We start from the raw sequence: 17823 nt of genomic DNA, 5'->3' as shown, positions 1-17823 counted from the left end.
CAGAGGACTGTTTACTTTGTTGGGTGTGCTATTTAAAAAAAAACATGCTTTGTCTCTCTGTCTAGACTTTGAGATCACAAAACCATCATTGCTTTTGTTCTTTTTAGATAATCTTCTCCATTATGAACAGCTCCAGTGGCTGACCTTCACTCATAATCCTGAATTTTCACCAGCAGATAAAAAAATAAAAAATAAAAAGGAGGAGAGGATTCCATTGCCTTCAGCCAGAGCAAGAAGATATTAGCTTCTTGAATCAAGAATTAAGAGATACTAGACTTAGTAACAATGGGAGTATGCAGTATCCCAAGAAAAGTGGGACACCATTTTATTCCTGGGAAATGACCATCTACTTCAGGGAGTCAGTTTTTGGAAACAATGTTTTTTTTAAAAAAATCCATAAAAGAGCACTTCAAGTATGTGTGAAAAGATCACCCTTTTCACTACCCTAATTATGATGATTAAAGTAATGCAGACAAACTGACATTTCCTTCACATTCTCCCATGCCCATAAACATCTTTTATACATCCAAGGAGCTCAAATACTAACTGACTGGATTATAGGTAATGATGCTCAAACATACATTAATTGAAGAGCTTGGAAGAGTTACTTTTTTGGACCATAGCTCCCAGAATTCCCAAACTAAACTAGTATAGCTGCACAATTCTGGGAGTTGTCAAAAAAGTAACTTTTACAAGTTTCAATTTATTTTATTTTATTTTGTATTCTTTTTTAGCATATGAATCCATGGTAAACATTATTGTAGTAAAGAATCAAATGTTACATGAGATAACATCTGGCAATCAAAATACTGAGCATGAAATGCAATTAGGAACTAGGACAACTTTGCCCCAAATAGAGAACCAAGTACTTTGCAAGTGACTGAATTATTACTCACTCACATTCTTTACCATCTTGTACTCTGGAATTATTCCACCCAAGGACATGTTCTTCATAATTGAATAAATTTCTGTGGCTAGAAATTGGGGGTAAACAACCCTACTATAATCTAAAGAACATGAATAAATCAGTCTGGAATTCAGCCAGCACACAGTGACACAGAGACAAAATGACATAGAAGCACCATGTGACATAGCACAATATCTGGGCTTTCAAAATTATTTGTTCCAAAGATATAAAACACAGCATTGGCAAAGAGAATTTTTGCTCTTTAGTGTGTCAGTTTTACAGATTTACTGTGCCAGTGAAATATAAAGTCATGGTTAGTATGTAGTAACAGTATCAACCGATAGAGATGACACTGAAAATTTAGAAGATTATGGAAATGTTGTACACAACCCATCAGTATTATCGGGAGGAAAATTCTCACTTTGTTGTTGTTATGTGCCTTGAGGGGTTTTCTTGGCAAGATTTGTTCAGAGAGAGTTTGCCACTGTGTTTCTCTAAGGCTGAGACAGTGAGACTTGAACAAGATCACCAAGCCACTTTCTATGACTCAATGGATATTTGAATGCTAGGCTCCAAAAATCCAAGTCCAGTATTCCAATACACTGTGGTGGCTGAGGTAGATTTTCAATTCCCAACAATTATCAATCAAATAGAGTGTCATGTCATTTCACAACATTATTCCTAAGGTTATGCAAATTAGTACTATTTACATCTTTTCCACATATTGTTCAGTTGCTCACACATTATGATTTATTTTATTTTATGCTGCTTGGTAAAGATCTGAATCAGAGAATAGGGACACATGTACCAGTATAGTTTGGGTCTGTATCAGTTTTGTAGGCATCCACTCATGGTCAGCTTGTATTTGTTGCTTTTGTCATGTGCTTTCAGGTCAATTCCAAGTTACGGCAGCCCTAAAGTGAGACTATCACAGGGGTTTCTGAGACTGAGTGTGTGTGATTCACTCAAGATCACTGAGTGGCTTTCCATGGCCGAGCCCGGGACTGAACCCTGATCTTCAGAGTTGTAGTCTAACACTCAGACCATGACACCACACTGTCTCCCTCTGTTTGTATTTAGGTCAGAAATATTTCTAGACTAAATGGACCTTTGAACTGATTCAGCATAGAATAGCTTGTCATGTTTTGGAGAGATTCAGGCTTGCCATTATGCCAAATGAGGCATTAGATTCAGTGACAAATGCTGGAGGTGCCAAGTTTCCTAGTTGTTCTTGTACTGTCCTCCACACAATCTACTTCTCCTTGTTAGACAAAACATTCTAATGTATTAATCTGGTCTGCTGACCTCAGGCGTGGTGAAAAATGCTATTCTATCGACACTACTGAAGTAGGATTCAACTGGCCATTCAATCAGCTTATGAATATGCAGTGGTCAAGGGAATACTACCTTGTCCCTTACTTTAGGCTGCAAAATGTCTTGGGGCAGTCCTGCTTCTCCTTATAACTGGTAGACTTTTTTTTAATGCCAGAACACATTGGAAGAGGTAAATTCACTTGCTTTTCCCTTTCTCCTAGTAATTTAGCAAGTGGATGTGTATGCGAAATTCCCTACAAGTTTTACATAGATTACCTGGGTTTTTGCTCCGGTGCTGTAGAGAAGTGCGGTACGTCCCATGGCTGCTGCACTCGGAATACAAAAGAAAAATGAAGGGATCACATTGCTGAGGCCATGAGCCAAGAACTCCTGGAAATTTGTGGAAAAGAAAGTAAGAACTTGGGAAGAGTTTTGTTGGGTCAAGCCAAAAAGCTATCTGAGCCAGTGTTCAATATACCACAGCATATTTCCATGAAGTCCACCAACCGGAATTGAAGCTCATGGCCTTCTCTGAGCTTTGAAAGGTTACTTTTTGGATGACAGAACACAGAATTCTTTACCCAGGGAGTTTCAGGATTCTTTAAATTGTATTTCAAAATCTAAATCCAAATGTCCGTCCCAACTAGACTAATCCCACTGAATCGATTATTGAATACATTAACACTTTATATAATCCCATTGATCCAATGGGCCTAATCTTGTTAGGACAAACAATCAGAATTGTTTGAAAAAAATACTTTGCAAAATGATGATGATCATTAAAAAGAATTTGCAAACTACCCTTCCAGTGTTTCCACACTACTCAAGGCAGATAGTAACATTTTAAAGCAGTAGACTATAATAAAATTAAAATTAAATACAGTACAATTAAAATACTATGATAGCAGATCATTAATATAAAGTTAACATTACATCAAAACAGAGAGACAAATGCCTGCTTGAACAGGAAGTTCTTCACCATATAGAGAAATATACACAAACAAGGTGTCAGTCTAGCTTCTCAGTGCAAGGCATTGCCAGGCTCTGGTGTGGCCGCTGACAAGGCCTGTTTTCTTTGTTTTCATCAACCATGTATCTGGTTGATGAACTGAAGTTATTTCATAACTGAAATAAAGAGGAGGAGGTCTCTTCTTCAGACCTTCAGTTACAACTAAGAAAAATGGCAGTCCTTACTTTTCCTGAACACAAGCCATTTAGAGCTCTGGAGTTTATTATGACACATTCAGTGATGCTGAGAAACAAACTAGTACCCAGTTTAGCTCTATTCCTCTGTCCTACTGCCTCTTAGCAACCAGGATTTCTTGGAATTGTTGCTTCTAAACACAGTCCCCATATAGCCATCAGCTCAATTGCTCCATCCCTCATTCATTTCATCCCCATTTCAAACTATTCAATACCCATCACTATCTGTTCTGCCAGTGAATTATTGCAAATGAATTATGCATACCCTAAAGAAGTTATTTCTTCTGTCCTAAATCTACTGCCAATCATTCTCTGTTCTAGAGTAACAAAAAAGGGGAGAAAATGCCCTCTATCCACATTACCATGAACATATATTTTTTCATATCCTTTCTCTTCCTCCCAATAGCGATATCATGCTGTGGACTAATTAGCCCAAATTACTCTAGTTGGGCCTAATTGGATTTATCCAATTGGATCAGGGCAATTGTTTTGTCAGCTTTAACTTCCATCTACAAAACCTTACAGGGTTGCTGTAAGTATTACTTAGGCTATCAAGCCAATAGCAAGTATCCTACTATAACGTTTCTAGTATTATTGCAATATAATAATCAATACATCAATGCACTATAGTGGTGGATAGTTGTTGTTGTTGTTGTTGTTTACTGGCTTTTTCCTAGTCCAGGGACTTACAAAAATTAAAATATGCATCTGATGAAGCAGACTCAAGTCTATGAAAGCTCATTTTACCAGCTTCTTACTTTCAGTTAATCTCAAAGATGTTACGAGTTCCCTTCACATACAAAAATTAAAACAGAGATAAAAGTTCACATTATTAAAGGAACACAAAAATATAATTAATATATTATAATTTTCTATAATTATATATAGGTGAGATAAAAATGTAACTAGCAAATAAACGGAAAAGCTTGGCGACCAGAGAAACAATGAGCAAAAACCTTTACCTGGTTATCATCCACAGAGTAGTTGAACTTTTTTGCTGAAGAACGGGCAAGTGCTAGGGATGCAACGTAGCCAACTAGTGCCACTCCAAATGCTTCTGTAACTACTTCAGAAAGGATGTTCATAGGTGGAAGTTGTGGAGGAGGTATGCTGTAAAAATAAGTATAATCCTATGTAGTGGGGGGATGTTATGAGTCAGAATATGAAGGCAACTGTGCCCATGTGGCGAAGGTTTACTACCTCAATTTTAAAAACGTTTGTCCGGTGTAAGAATTCCAAATGGAATTCCAAATGATTATTAATGTTAGTAACAGTGAACAAGATATATCAGGTACCAGGTATAGAGCTTTTTTCAGTGGTGCTCCACAGTTGGAGAACTCCTTCTCTGGAGAACTTGTCCAAGATCACTTTCTTTTTGATTTAAAACAGACTTACTTATTACAGCTTTTAAGTTTTCAAGTTAACACAGTGCTATAACTTAAGAAGAAAAAATTAGATTTGGATGCACCCATTCAAACTGGCAGTGTTAAAACTGGCATCTTTTAACCAAGGCACCTGGCAGTATTAAAACTGCAAACAGAAAGGTTTCCATTAATTGTTAGAGGCAGAATTTGGTGCAGGCTGATTTGGATATAATTTCATGATTTTACAGCCACAAACCATAATCTGCTCCCCGATCTGATTTTAAACTTGGTTTAAGAAGGATCATTTTTAGGCAACACTTACATTTTTCAGGGCTATGCTGTTTGCCAAATATCAAAATATGATGTCTCACCTGCTTTCATTTAATAAAGCTGCTCTAATATACTGAAATAATTGTAATACATTCTGGAGATCTTTGCCTTAGATGCTAACACTTATCAATGTTTTTCTTACAATTTTTCCTACTTTCACATATTCCCAACAACAACATCACTCTCATTAAACATATTCAAAGTAGCTGTGTTGGCCATATAGCAAAGTATGTGGATTCTGGGTGTGATTGTACATCACTCGCATTACATAATCAAAATATGGAAAATCTGCAAAGGAAGGAGGATTGGGATTGACAATCCCCCTGTCAAAAGGCTATACACATACAAGCTTTACATGCAAGTCTTTCTTCCTTGCATGGTCACATAGAGAGAACATACATTTATATAATTTGTATAGATTTTCTAGACCCATTTCAAACTGGCTTCCGTGTGGGCTACGGAGTTGAGACTGCCATGGTCACCTTAGTCAATGATCTCCGTCTGGGCATGGACAGGGGAAGCGTGTCCCTGTGCTTTTGGACATCTCAGCGGCTTTTGATACCATTGACCATGGTATCCTTCTGGAACGCCTGAGGGAGTTAGGTATCGGGGCACTGCACTCCAGTGGTTCCACTCCTACCTCTCGGGTAGATTCCAGATGGTGCAGCTGGGGGACGTCTGCTCCGATAAGAGGGAACTGACATCTGGTGTCCCTCAAGGAGCTATTCTGTCCCCCATGCTATTCAACATTTACATGAAACCGCTGGGAGAGATCATCCGGAGATACAGGGTGCGGTGTTATCAGTATGCTGATGACACACAAATTTGTTTCTCTGTGTCTCCGACTGATGCAGTGACTAGGGATGGCATCTCTCCTCTTAATGCCTGCTTGGAGTCGGTAATGGGCTGGATGAGGGAAAACAAACTCAGTCTGAATCCAGAGAAAACCAAAGTACTGGTGATAGGTTCCCCGGGTCCAGGTGGTGAGATTTGCCATCCAGTCCTGAACGGGGTCACGCTCCCCTTGAAGGACTCGGTTCGCAGTCTGGGAGTGCTCCTGGACTCGTCACTCCAGCTGTCTTCTCAGGTGGATGCGGCGGTCAGGAGCGCTTGTTATCAGCTTTGGTTGATACGCCAGCTGCGCCCCTACCTGGATCGGAGGAACCTTGAAACTGTAGTACATGCTCTGGTAACCTCTCGATTGGATTTCTGTAATGCGCTCTACATGGGGCAACCCTTGTACCAAACCCGGAAGCTACAGTTAGTGCAAAATATGGCAGCGAGATTGGTCGCTGGATGCTCCAGGTCAGACCACATAACACCTATCTTGAATGATCTTCACTGGCTGCCTATTTGTTTCCAGGCTCAATACAAGGTGTTGGTAATGACCTATAAAGCCCTAAATGGCTTGGGCCCAGGGTACTTGGAGGACCGCCTCTCTCCATATAATCCGCCCCGCACACTCACTTCGGCAGGGAAGAATTTATTGGAGGTCCCAACAGTACGATATGTTAGGATCTTGCAACGGGCCTTCTCTATCTCGGCCCCAAAAACATGGAACAATCTCCCAGACGAGCTCCACTTCACCACATCTTTAGATCTGTTTAAGAAGAATCTTAAGACCTTCTTCTTTTCTCAAGCCTTCCCCCCATGAGATGTTACTCTATGGTTCACCCCTTCTGTTAATGACCTTGCAATGTTTATGGATCCCCCACTCAGCTGGCCCTGTTATTGTATTGTTACTGTTTTTAAATGCTGTTTTTATCGTTTTTTACTTCGATGTACTTTTGTCTAATCTGTGCGCCGCTTTGATCATTGGAAAAGCGGGATAAAAATACATTTTTATTATTATTATTATATTATTATATCTTGGCTGAAATTCTGTACTAATTTACTAGCAAGTAAGCTCCACTTAGCCTGATTTAGGCTGCATCTACACTTCAAAAATAATGTCAATTGCTATTGCTTTAACTGCCAGGGATCAATGCTATGGAATACTGGAATATGTAGGGTGTTTTTTTTTTTGAGAGAGATCTGGTGCCACAACAAGTTACAAATCCCAGGATTCCATAGGGTAAAGACAGTTAAAGCAGTATTAATTCTGAAGCGTTAGTTTTCATCAGACTGGCATAGATTTGCATGGTAAGGCAATTCTGGAGGACAGCATTGAATGGGTGGTATTTATAGTACTATAAACAATGAAAAGTCTTACAACACCTAGAGGACTTACAAATTTTATTTCACATGCGATGTTTTGGAGAACAGCCCAGTTCATCAGATGATTAATTTACTTCATTATGGACTGCTGACTAAGAACATACTCATCTCTGTGTTCTCTTAGTGCCTTTAAATGTACAGTTTCTCCTGAGAACTATAACAAAGCCTGAGCCTGGAAAATTTTCTTTTTTGGATTGTTATGCCAACAACCTCATAGTTAACATAGCCATGTGATGCATTCTGCATATTATTTATTTATTTAATATCCTGCATTCTGCCACTGTAACTCAATAATTACTGCAATAAACCATAAGGCAAGATTTCTGTACACTGTGCCACATGGTAGGTAATACAGTACTTATTTTGTTTTCCTATGTGAGCAAAATTTCCAAATTCTTTCCATCTGTGTTATTAAGACCTCTCTGCCACTAGGCTTTTATGCCTTACCAGACTACACATTTCAGGAACCAATAAGATGGAGACATAGCAGTTAATGTGAAATCAAAGCACTATAACTATGCAGTGTGAAAGAGACCAAAGAACTTGATGCCTATCTTTGGCTACTGAAGGAATTAATGGCTGAGCTGGTTTTAAACTGTGCTTTTACAGTTCATACTGTCAGCCACTATCTTGTGTTACCTTCAAAGCCCTGTTTATTCACTAATCTTCTCATTTGATGTCCAGCACATAAGAAAGGTGCGTTATTAATGATTTAATTATATTTTGGATTTCTTTTTGATAGTTCCAGTGCTCTCTTGAGCTGGGACCTGATATGTGATATCAGTAATTGCTTAGGAACTAGTTGGCTGTGTAACATGCCTGAAAAATGACAGATATTTTCACTAACCAAAGTACAGATAAATGGGCAACTAGTTCCACACTCCAAAGACAGATTTATATTTGTGTTTTCCAGACTGACATGTAAGAAAACACAAATGGAGGAGACTTTCAAAAGCTGATTGTGACATGGCACAGGGATCTCTTGTGCTTTTTTCTTTTAAAATATATATATATAATCCTACTGTATCTGTTCAAGCTCTTCTTTGGACATGTCAGAAGTAACTCTTTTGATCCTAGGTAATATAAAAGGTGCATGGATATTTTTCCTTAGCTAGAAACCCTTGCAGTTTGAGGCAGAAAGTTATGATTTAGGAATCATTGGCTATACCACCCTTTGCTGAACTACTGTTCTTAAAATGTGTTCAACTATTATGACTATGCTATCTGGGAGTGATAAGAGTGGTAGTTCAACCCATTTGGAAAGCACAAGGTTGCAGAGGGCTGATCTACATAGTGGTCCATTGGTATTTGCTGGGGTTTGGTTCCAGGACTCCGCGTGGATGCCAAAATCCATGGATGCTCAAATACCATTATATACAATGGCATAATAAAATGGTATCTCTTATATTAAATGGAAAAGGCAAGGTTTACTTTTGGGAATGTATGCATTTTTGGAATATTTTCAAACCATGGATAGTTGAATCCATAGATAAAGCATCCATGGATGTGGAGGGCTGACTGTATATTGGAGCACCTCAAACCTCTACAGAAACTTTGAGTAGGTAATGGGATAAAAAGAATGCTTGTGGTGCAAGTATGCTAACATCAACAACAGACATATATACAGTAGCTTAGGAATGTAAAAGATACTTACCAATTTCCCCATCCTTGATGAGAAAAGGTATTTCAACACATCATCAGTCAACCACTGTGAGACAGTTTAGATTTCAAGAGTAGTTTTGTTGGGGGGGGATTTATTTTGCACAAAAAAAGCATGGTTACAATCATCTGCAAGGATGCAGTTTCATTCCAGCTCAGCTATTAATTCATGTAGTCGATTTTTAAAAAAAAAAAATAAGCAAAATACACTGTTTTCTGTGAGGGTGGTGCACCAAAAATGTTCAGAAGGGGAAATAAAAAGTTTTGTAAAAGGAAGTCCCAAAATGTGCAAAACATACACACATGTGCATCAAAAATGCATAAAAACTTACATAATCTCATGTAGCAGAAAGAAAATTCTTGAAAATCTTTTTCTTTTATAAAAAGGCAAAATAAGCAAAGATTTACAACACATATACACACACAACGATATTAAAAACACCTTACCCTTCTGGAATATGTCCCACAACGTCCAAGCCATAACTGTGTTCCATATCAGCAGAATAGCAAGCAACAGAGGTAGCAATGATCTATTAATAAAGAAAAAACAAACATTAACTAAAAGAAAAAAGCCACCCTGAGTCCCAGTTTTGAGCGGGTGGGAAGTAATATAATAAAGTTAATATTCATAAACATAATGATTAGTAGTAATATTGACATGAACGAATATCGTACAGCCAAGTTTTAATTTGTGGTGCCCCCATTTATACCATTTCAAATCAAAGTCTCACCCAAGATGGATAAGGGAAGAAAGCAGCTGCATATTATTTTTAGTGCTGTTTATTAAAATATGTTTATACTGCCTTTCATCATATAAATTCAGGCTGATATTAAAAATTCATCAAAAATCCTGAACTAATAGGCTAATATAAATAATGCGTACACTGTGACACAGGAGGAAAAAAAATTGTGCCTTACCTTTGAGGTGTAATATTGCATGGGTACATTTACAAGCTACAGTTAACAAGCATTAAAATGTTCAAAGCTCAGAGTTGAAACCAGTCCAGCACTGTTTTCTGTTGTGTTATATTTATCTAATCCATTACTTGTGCAAAATCTGCTGGGAAATAGTACACCTGTGTTTATCAAAACTGTTTAAACCATTATCCTAATGGCAAAACCACATAGATTTGCCCTGCACTCATTGGCAGGTTCATCACTTCCAGAAACAGAATAAACCCTAATTTTATGCTTACTTACCAAAACCAAATCAATGGGAAGAACCATTTTAATTTTTCTTTTAAACTTCTCATTCAGCTCTTTCACAAGAACAAGGATTACAATGCTCAGCACTGACAGCAGCAGAGCTTCCAGCTGAATAGTTTTGATGTTTTCGAAGATGTAGGCATAAATCTGTTGTAGAAACAAAGGCAAAATGTCATCCAAACAACAATTGTGGTATGTCACATCCCGGTATGTCAGGGAAAACAGTCACTTGAATCTGGCTTTGGCTTATTACTACAGTTCCCAGAGTCCCTTGCATCACCATGCTGGCTATGGAATTCTGAAAGCTGTAGTTCAAACATACCGACAGAACTTTCCAATTCTCTAGTGAAACTTCACATTCTCTTTTAGAAAAACACAGAGAGAGAGAGACACCTACCTTCAGGAAAAGCTTTTTAGGTGATAATAGGGAGCTGTAGAGGACAGAAAGAATGCACAAATTTTGCTTGTCCCCACTCCATTCTCTAGCAGAGCATCCTAAAAGCAGCAAGCTGCTCATTGGATGTCTGGATCCAACCCAAAATATGCCTACATTTCATAATGTATGAAAGACACCAACAAATTTAGCAATTGACCTGCATCTTGTCCTTCAGTAATCAGCATACCATGGCATTCATGGTGTTAGTATAAGTGTTATGCACTGATAATGCCTCCAGAACAAGATGCTGTTAAAGGTACAGGAATGGGGGTCAGGGAGTAAATGAAACAGTCAGCTATAAGAAGGTTGATGGTCAGTAGCTTCAGTGCTGGACTCTTAAAGTGAACCTGTCTATCAGAGAATAGGGTCTGAATTCCTGCCTTGCCATAAAAACTCACTGGGTAACCTTGGGTAATCACACTTTCTCAGTCCCAGAAACCCCTGTGATAGATTCACTTTAGGGTCACTGTAACTCAGAAATACCTTGAAAGCGCACAATAACAACATTATTATTATTATTATTATTATTATTATTATTATGCTTTATTTATATAGTGCTGTAAATTTACACAGCACTGTACATACAATCTTTTAATTAGACGGTTCCCTGCCCTCAGGCTTACAATCTAAGAAGACATGACACAAAAGGCGAAGGGAGTGGAGGATGGAGCCAGATGCCTTCTGGGAAGGGCTCAGTTCCTTTGGGGAGGCCTGGTGGGATTGGACCACCCCCTCTCTCCCTCAGAGGCCAGGATGGAGCCAGATGCCTAAGGCTATTATATTCTCCTGAAACATGTGCATAAGCAAGGCCTGATTCCTTCCCAGTATTCACATGTGGATACCATTTATAATGGAATTATGCAAGTGTATGTTAAAAACAAAACCACTGGCATTAATACATTGAGAATTATAGGGCACTGCATTAAACTCCACAAACTTGCATGCATATCCATTTCCCTTTGGATGATAAAAATAGTGGGGGGGGGGGGGGGCGTGTGTGCATATACACAGAGAGAGAGAGAGAGAGAGATAAAGAATCAGAGAAATGAAGCAGAAGCAGAGATAAAAACCATTCAGGATGCTTATACCAAAATCTAGTATATATTTAAAATGCCAGGCTCAGGGAAAGGATGGAGAGACATGGTCCCTCCTCCAGGAACAGAGAAAATGGTTATATTCCAAAATCAAGAGACATCATATTTGTAATGTGGTTAGAACATATATGTCTTCTGTTTATGCATTTAATGTGTGTGTATTAACTTGTTAATTATGTATTTCAACAAAAACTTATAGGGCAATGCCATGGTTCTACTAATATAGACATCCACTACATGCCAAGGTCAGGTTAACCTAGTCATGATTGCATCACATGGAGATATTTGTCATAATAAGGGGTTGCCTCTTTTTCATGCTTGGTGTAATATCAGTGGGGGGGGGATCCATTTTGTGGATGAGTCAGATATTTGGATGGGTGAGCAAAAAAACCACAACTTTTACCCATATGTTGTTTTTATACAATCAAACAATGAAAATGTTATATGAGATGGCTTGGAACTTGGCAGCTAGAATGACACAGCTGCACAGAAATATATGTTATAATGGGTATGTGGCTTAGGCTCCATGCCCCACCGGGAGCTGTGACTGACCAGGACAAAAGACAGAAACTTGGACTGTCATGTCAGAATGTCAGCAAAGTCATCAGGGGCTCAGAAGCTACCAATAGACAGATCCAAAAAAACAGCTAGTAAACAAGCAAGCAAGAAGACCTGGACTAGGTTCCACCATCAATTATTAAAAGATGACATAGCCAAAGATTTATAACTTTTATTTCAAACACATGGCTCTTGTTGAAGACAGGCCACATTTGCCAGCCCATTTAGAGACAAAATGTTTTTAAGGATTTATGAAGACATCCTGAAATAATGGGGGTTAATTTGGGAACTTAAAGACAGCAATTTTCTGGATTAATATCATCACTCCATTCTGCTATTGTCTTGGTACTTGCAGACCATCACCACCACCAATTTTGCATTGTTTACTGCTTTGTCTGCTACAACTATTTGCCTGTAGTAAATGACCTCATAGGATCAACATGGATAGAGCAAGAGTTGCAGCACACTCTCACCACATGGCACATTTCCCATGGGGCACTTTCGTCCCCTACAGACTCTTTAGTATTTCTGTAATCTTGATCAGATCTTGAAAAAGCTACCTGTTTGGTCTATAACTCTAAGAATTCCCCAGCCAACATGATTAGTTAAGATCCTGGGAATTGTAGTGCAGCAAATCTATCCTAAGAGCAGAGTCTGAGAAGTTAGCTTACACTGTATCCAGACCTCTTCCAAGTTTCATTGTTTACTCTTATCGTACAAAAGAGTAGGTACCTGTGTAATTACACTATGCCTGGCTGTATCATTGGGCTTTTAAATTGAAAAAATGGGTGCAAGAATATGCACTGCTATGATAAGTTTAACAGTCTTACATTTCAGCTGGCTGCTGTTATCTGAAAATGAATACTTGGAATGAACACTCCCAGTTATTTAAACCATCACACACTGTATCAAAGACAAAGATGCATACAATTCTATACATCAAAAAGGAAAGGGATTCACTTCTGAACAACATGCATTACAGTTCTTCCTCTATATTAATCCTGTGGTACATAAGAAACTTTAAATAACAGCTGGCATACATAGCCATTCATTTGCAAATGTTTGATGCAGCTATTTCTTCTACTTTAATAAGGTAAGCTAAACACAGGGACATTCCAGTGTTTATTAATTCCAGTGAAGATAACATTCATAAATTCCCCATGAATGCTAATAGAGGTGAGTTATATCCTGCTGGGGAAACACATATCTACACACACACACACACACACACACCCCATTAACTGCTTACTCTTCTTGGCCAGTGGCATTAACCAAAAAGAGTGTTAGAGCCAGATAATGGTGGCTGGTGCCTTCAATGTGGTGGTGAATTCACTCTAGCTTTTAGGCTAAAAAGAGAGCAGTACTAAAGGAGTTCATTATAAAGCAATTGTAGTCTGAATTTTCAAGGAGCTCAGACACTTAAATTAAATTAAATTTATGATGGCAACTTCAACAAAAATTTAGATGATTCAATGCCCAATTGACATGGAAGCCACCAGCCACCACTGGATCCAGATGTAGTGATACAGTGCGCCCTTCCCTTACACAGGGGATCCATCCCAGACCAACACCAAGGGAAATGCCGCATATGCTCAAGCCCCATTGAAAACCATTGAGGCTTGTGCCCATGGTGCAGCGCGGTGCAGACGCCACAGGTGCACATGCCATTGCCTCTTTCAGCATAAGCTGAAAGCTGCGTATGGTGCACCTGCATATGACACGGGCGCATTGTACTTGTGTGTTGTCGTTCATAACCAGCACTCTGAATTATGCCCAAAAACAATAGTTGTGGCAGCTACTGCTATTGTAACAACTATTGTTTCTGGACACAATTCAAAGTGCTGTTTATGAACTATAACACCCTATTCAGCGGTTCCCAACCTGTGCTCTGCGGCCACTCCAGAAAAATGAAAGAAATAAAAATTGAATGAAATTAAAGAATAAGAAACAAAAAATAGAATCAATGTAAGAAAACCAGAATACTTGTAAGACATAGGGTAGGCCTCTTAGGGGCTCTGCCATAGAAAGTGATTCTAAAAAGGACTCCGCAAGACAAAAGGTTAGGAACTCCTGCCCTATTTGGTTTAGGTCCAAGCTACCAGACACATCATATCTCCCCACATATGAGCACAGCCATGCCCTGAGATGCTCAGAACTTGTGGCCCCTTCTCTCATGCCCACTACTTTCACAGGCACAGCTGGCAGGGACATAAAATAGGACCTTCTTGGTGGCTGCCCCTAGATTGCAGAACTTCCTTTCTAATGACCGGGATGGTAAAATATCCCCTTCTCTGCTTTCCTTCAGTTGACAAGCAACATTGTTGTTGGTCATATTGTTGTTATTATTCTGACAGGTTTTAAAAGTTGGGTATTTTTAAAGCAAGGGCTTTTAAGAAGTTGCTACATTTTTCATTGTATTATCATCAACCCATTTTTTATTCTTAATTATTTATTTTAAATTACTTTTGATACTGATAATTTAATTCCTTTTTGATGGTGACCTTTTAAATATTTTAATTATATTGCATTTGTCTTAACTGGTAAAGTCTTGGTTTGGGGAGAAAGGCAGGGTATTAAAGATGGTGGTAATGATGATGATCATGATAGTCATGACTGATGTACACTGCTTTGTGACTAATGCAGTTCAATGCAACCAGACCTGGACACAACGTATAGTTCATGAAGAGAGGTTGCTCTGGTCTGCTATAATAAGGGACAAAATATGAAGCTCAGAGAATGGTAGACTGCAAAGGAGATAATTAGAGGTTGCAAAACATACTGGACAAGTGATGCCAGACAGACTGTTGTTATTATGTCACTGAGACCTGGATAGTGCAAAATTATTGTTTTTTATCATTTTTATTTATTTAATAGCATCTCACTTACTAACCACAGCAGCATATGAGCAATTTTTTTTAAAAGCAAATGCTATGTGAACAAAACTCACCTACCACAGAGCTACTGTATGTATGCTTATGTATGTATGTATATGTTTGTATGTTTGTCTGTGTGTGTGCAAACACACACACACAATTTATGTATCCAACAAATCTATACATATACCCAACCAGCACAAAAAGAGGAATTTGAGTAGCGCTACTGAAAAGAAAGAGTTGACACATTTACTGGAGGTCTAAAAAGAAGAGTTAGGTATGGATCTCTTTTAGAACAATTTCCACAGCGAGAACTATGGTGGTTGCAAATCTTATTTGTGTCTTTATTATTTGTTTGTTTGTTTGTTTGTTTGTTTTATATCCCACTTTTCTCCTTGTATAAGGTTCACTTTACAGGGACCAATCTTCTGTTTCAAGGACAATCATCTATTTCTTGTGTAGACCACTGTAGGCTCCAGTTATTATTGGTCTGCAGCTACCAGGACCCCCCAACATTGGAAGTAACAGCTGGGAGTTGCAGTTCAGCAATACTTCATCCATGCAATCTTTTAATTCCAAGGTATTTGAGAGGTTTCTGAAGTCACGAAGCTCTTCACAAACAAGTACCATACAGCCCAGTGTCAATGACGGGAACTGAGAACATATGTTCATCCAGGGGTTGTGGACTGTAACCTGCATCAGTTCTAGTCAACACAGCCAAAGATTATGGATGAGTATAACCCTCCTCTGTGGCAGGAAGGGGAACTACCCTTTGAATGTGTTTTGGACAATTTGGGGGGTCCACATTGGGGGATCTTGGGGTCCCTACCACACCATTCTTTTGCAAAAAAAATTCACCAATACAACAAATTTAAGAAGTACTTTAAAAACATTTTCCAGGGCTAAACATGTTCTTTTGGGGGGTCACCACCATGACAAAGCCCCCCCCCAAAACTAGACTGATGTGATGCATCATTACTTTTAGTCACCCCAAATGGAAGCCACAATTACACTCTGTGGCCGTTCAGTGGAGCTGAAGATTAGATGGTGTAGCATTCCAGGCTCCAGAGTGCATCCTATGGCAAAATGTACATGCACAACAGAACTGCACAGGCAAAATGCTCTTTGGAGTTATAAAAATGAGACTCAGATCCACTATTGATGTACTGAGGTTTGGAAAAACACTCGACTATCAAAATCTGTCAGATTGTAGTTTTATAATGCAGCAGGGCATTTTCAACAAAGCATAAGGACTAGAGATACTGGAATGCCAGCAAATATAAGTGTAGAGACAAACCATTAAGGCTAGATCTCCAAACAGGAGCAGCTATGAAAACAAACAATTTAGTCTAAATACTGGAGCCTACTCTAAAATCAATCCACTTTTACAAGCCAAAAGAAAAAATCCCTCCATTGTATTGCTTAAAAATGCTTCTCTTCAACTTTTGATAGCCAAATGCAACACAGATCGGGAATAAAGCTGCTTTGCAAAAACAATGTAGGTTTAAAACCTCATTCATAAACTTGTTTATAAAAATAATTAAGAGACCAGGTCCTAACCAAGAACACTCAGTTTTAATATTTTGAATTTTTCAGATAGTCTCATTTTCTGAAAACTTGCAACACAGCATTCCAACTTTCAGGTGGCATCTTGCCACCCCTTGTCCCAAAAAGTATGGTTGGAAGTTGAATGATTTATAGTTAAAACTTCATTTGCTGGAATTTTCAAGGCTCAGCAGAGAGCCAAGGCCAGCCTGAAGTAGCCACTTTGAAAAATATATGTGGCACCATCCTGCCATTATGTGTGGGCAGCATCTTTGTGGAAGAAGTGGAGGAAATAACAAAGCTACATTTTTCCTCAGCATTTGTACATGAACATACAGCATACCAGCATGAAGAATGGTGCAGCTGTAAACTCTAACATATCACAAATTATAACTCTACCCTCTTCTTACACATATCCCAATATATCTAGTCGTCTGAAGGTAAGGACAAGATGGATCCCCCACCTTTCCTCTGGAGTCTAGAAGAATCTTACTTTGACATGAGGATCAATATTCTCTATCTCTCCTGTAAGTAGCAGGCAACTCAGAGAATGCAGGACAGATTGCCTGAAATTCATACCTCTGCCCTCTAACAATTCCCTCTAACAACTCACTCTACCAAATGGTAGGGCCAGCCCTTCCCTTTCCATATGACCATGGAATTTGCACTCTAAAATTTCATAGGTTCATTAAGCAGAAATGATGAGGTAGACAATGGGAAGCAAGCACAGGGATCTAAATCTAGCAGTTTGTCCTAAACAGAGTAGATCAATCCAATGTAATTGTTGACTTATCAAGTTCTCATCTATTCAATGAGTATGCTCTAGTTAGGACTAACAATTGAATTTCTGTCAAAGTGTATAAAGTGTGTTAAATCAGGGGACAAGTGTTTGGGGAATCAGTGGAGTTTATGTAAGTGTTGATTTGCCATGTTCCCATTGATTCATTTAATCTATCCAGTTGGGACAACTAGATTTAGCCCAAAGTATGTAAACTCATGTTCCCATGGGAACAGGTATATTAGGACATTAGAAGAGCCATGAAGACCATTTTACCCATGTTATCCCTCTGTATCAGCATGTTATTCCCAAATAGAGTACACTGGGCCCTTGGTATCC

At 38.7% G+C, this 17823-nt stretch overlaps 1 protein-coding gene across 1 annotated transcript in view; it reads right to left on the bottom strand.

Moving 5' to 3' along the window:
• SLC26A7 (solute carrier family 26 member 7) overlaps positions 1-17823 on the bottom strand; it is a 111023-nt gene that overhangs the window by 36036 nt on the left and 57164 nt on the right. The window contains exons 5-8 of the mRNA XM_089518923.1: positions 10195-10347; positions 9442-9524; positions 4387-4534; positions 2498-2611 (exon numbers count right to left, since the gene is read on the bottom strand). Coding sequence (XP_089375049.1) covers positions 2498-2611; positions 4387-4534; positions 9442-9524; positions 10195-10347 — 498 coding nt within the window. The remainder of the gene's footprint in view (positions 1-2497; positions 2612-4386; positions 4535-9441; positions 9525-10194; positions 10348-17823) is intronic.

The sequence above is a fragment of the Sceloporus occidentalis genome, unplaced genomic scaffold (genome assembly GCF_023333645.1).
Source record: "Sceloporus occidentalis isolate IW3139 unplaced genomic scaffold, rSceOcc1.0.p SCAF_3, whole genome shotgun sequence".
NCBI classification, from domain to species: domain Eukaryota; kingdom Metazoa; phylum Chordata; class Lepidosauria; order Squamata; family Phrynosomatidae; genus Sceloporus; species Sceloporus occidentalis.
This window is presented reverse-complemented; position numbering and strand designations above follow the sequence as displayed.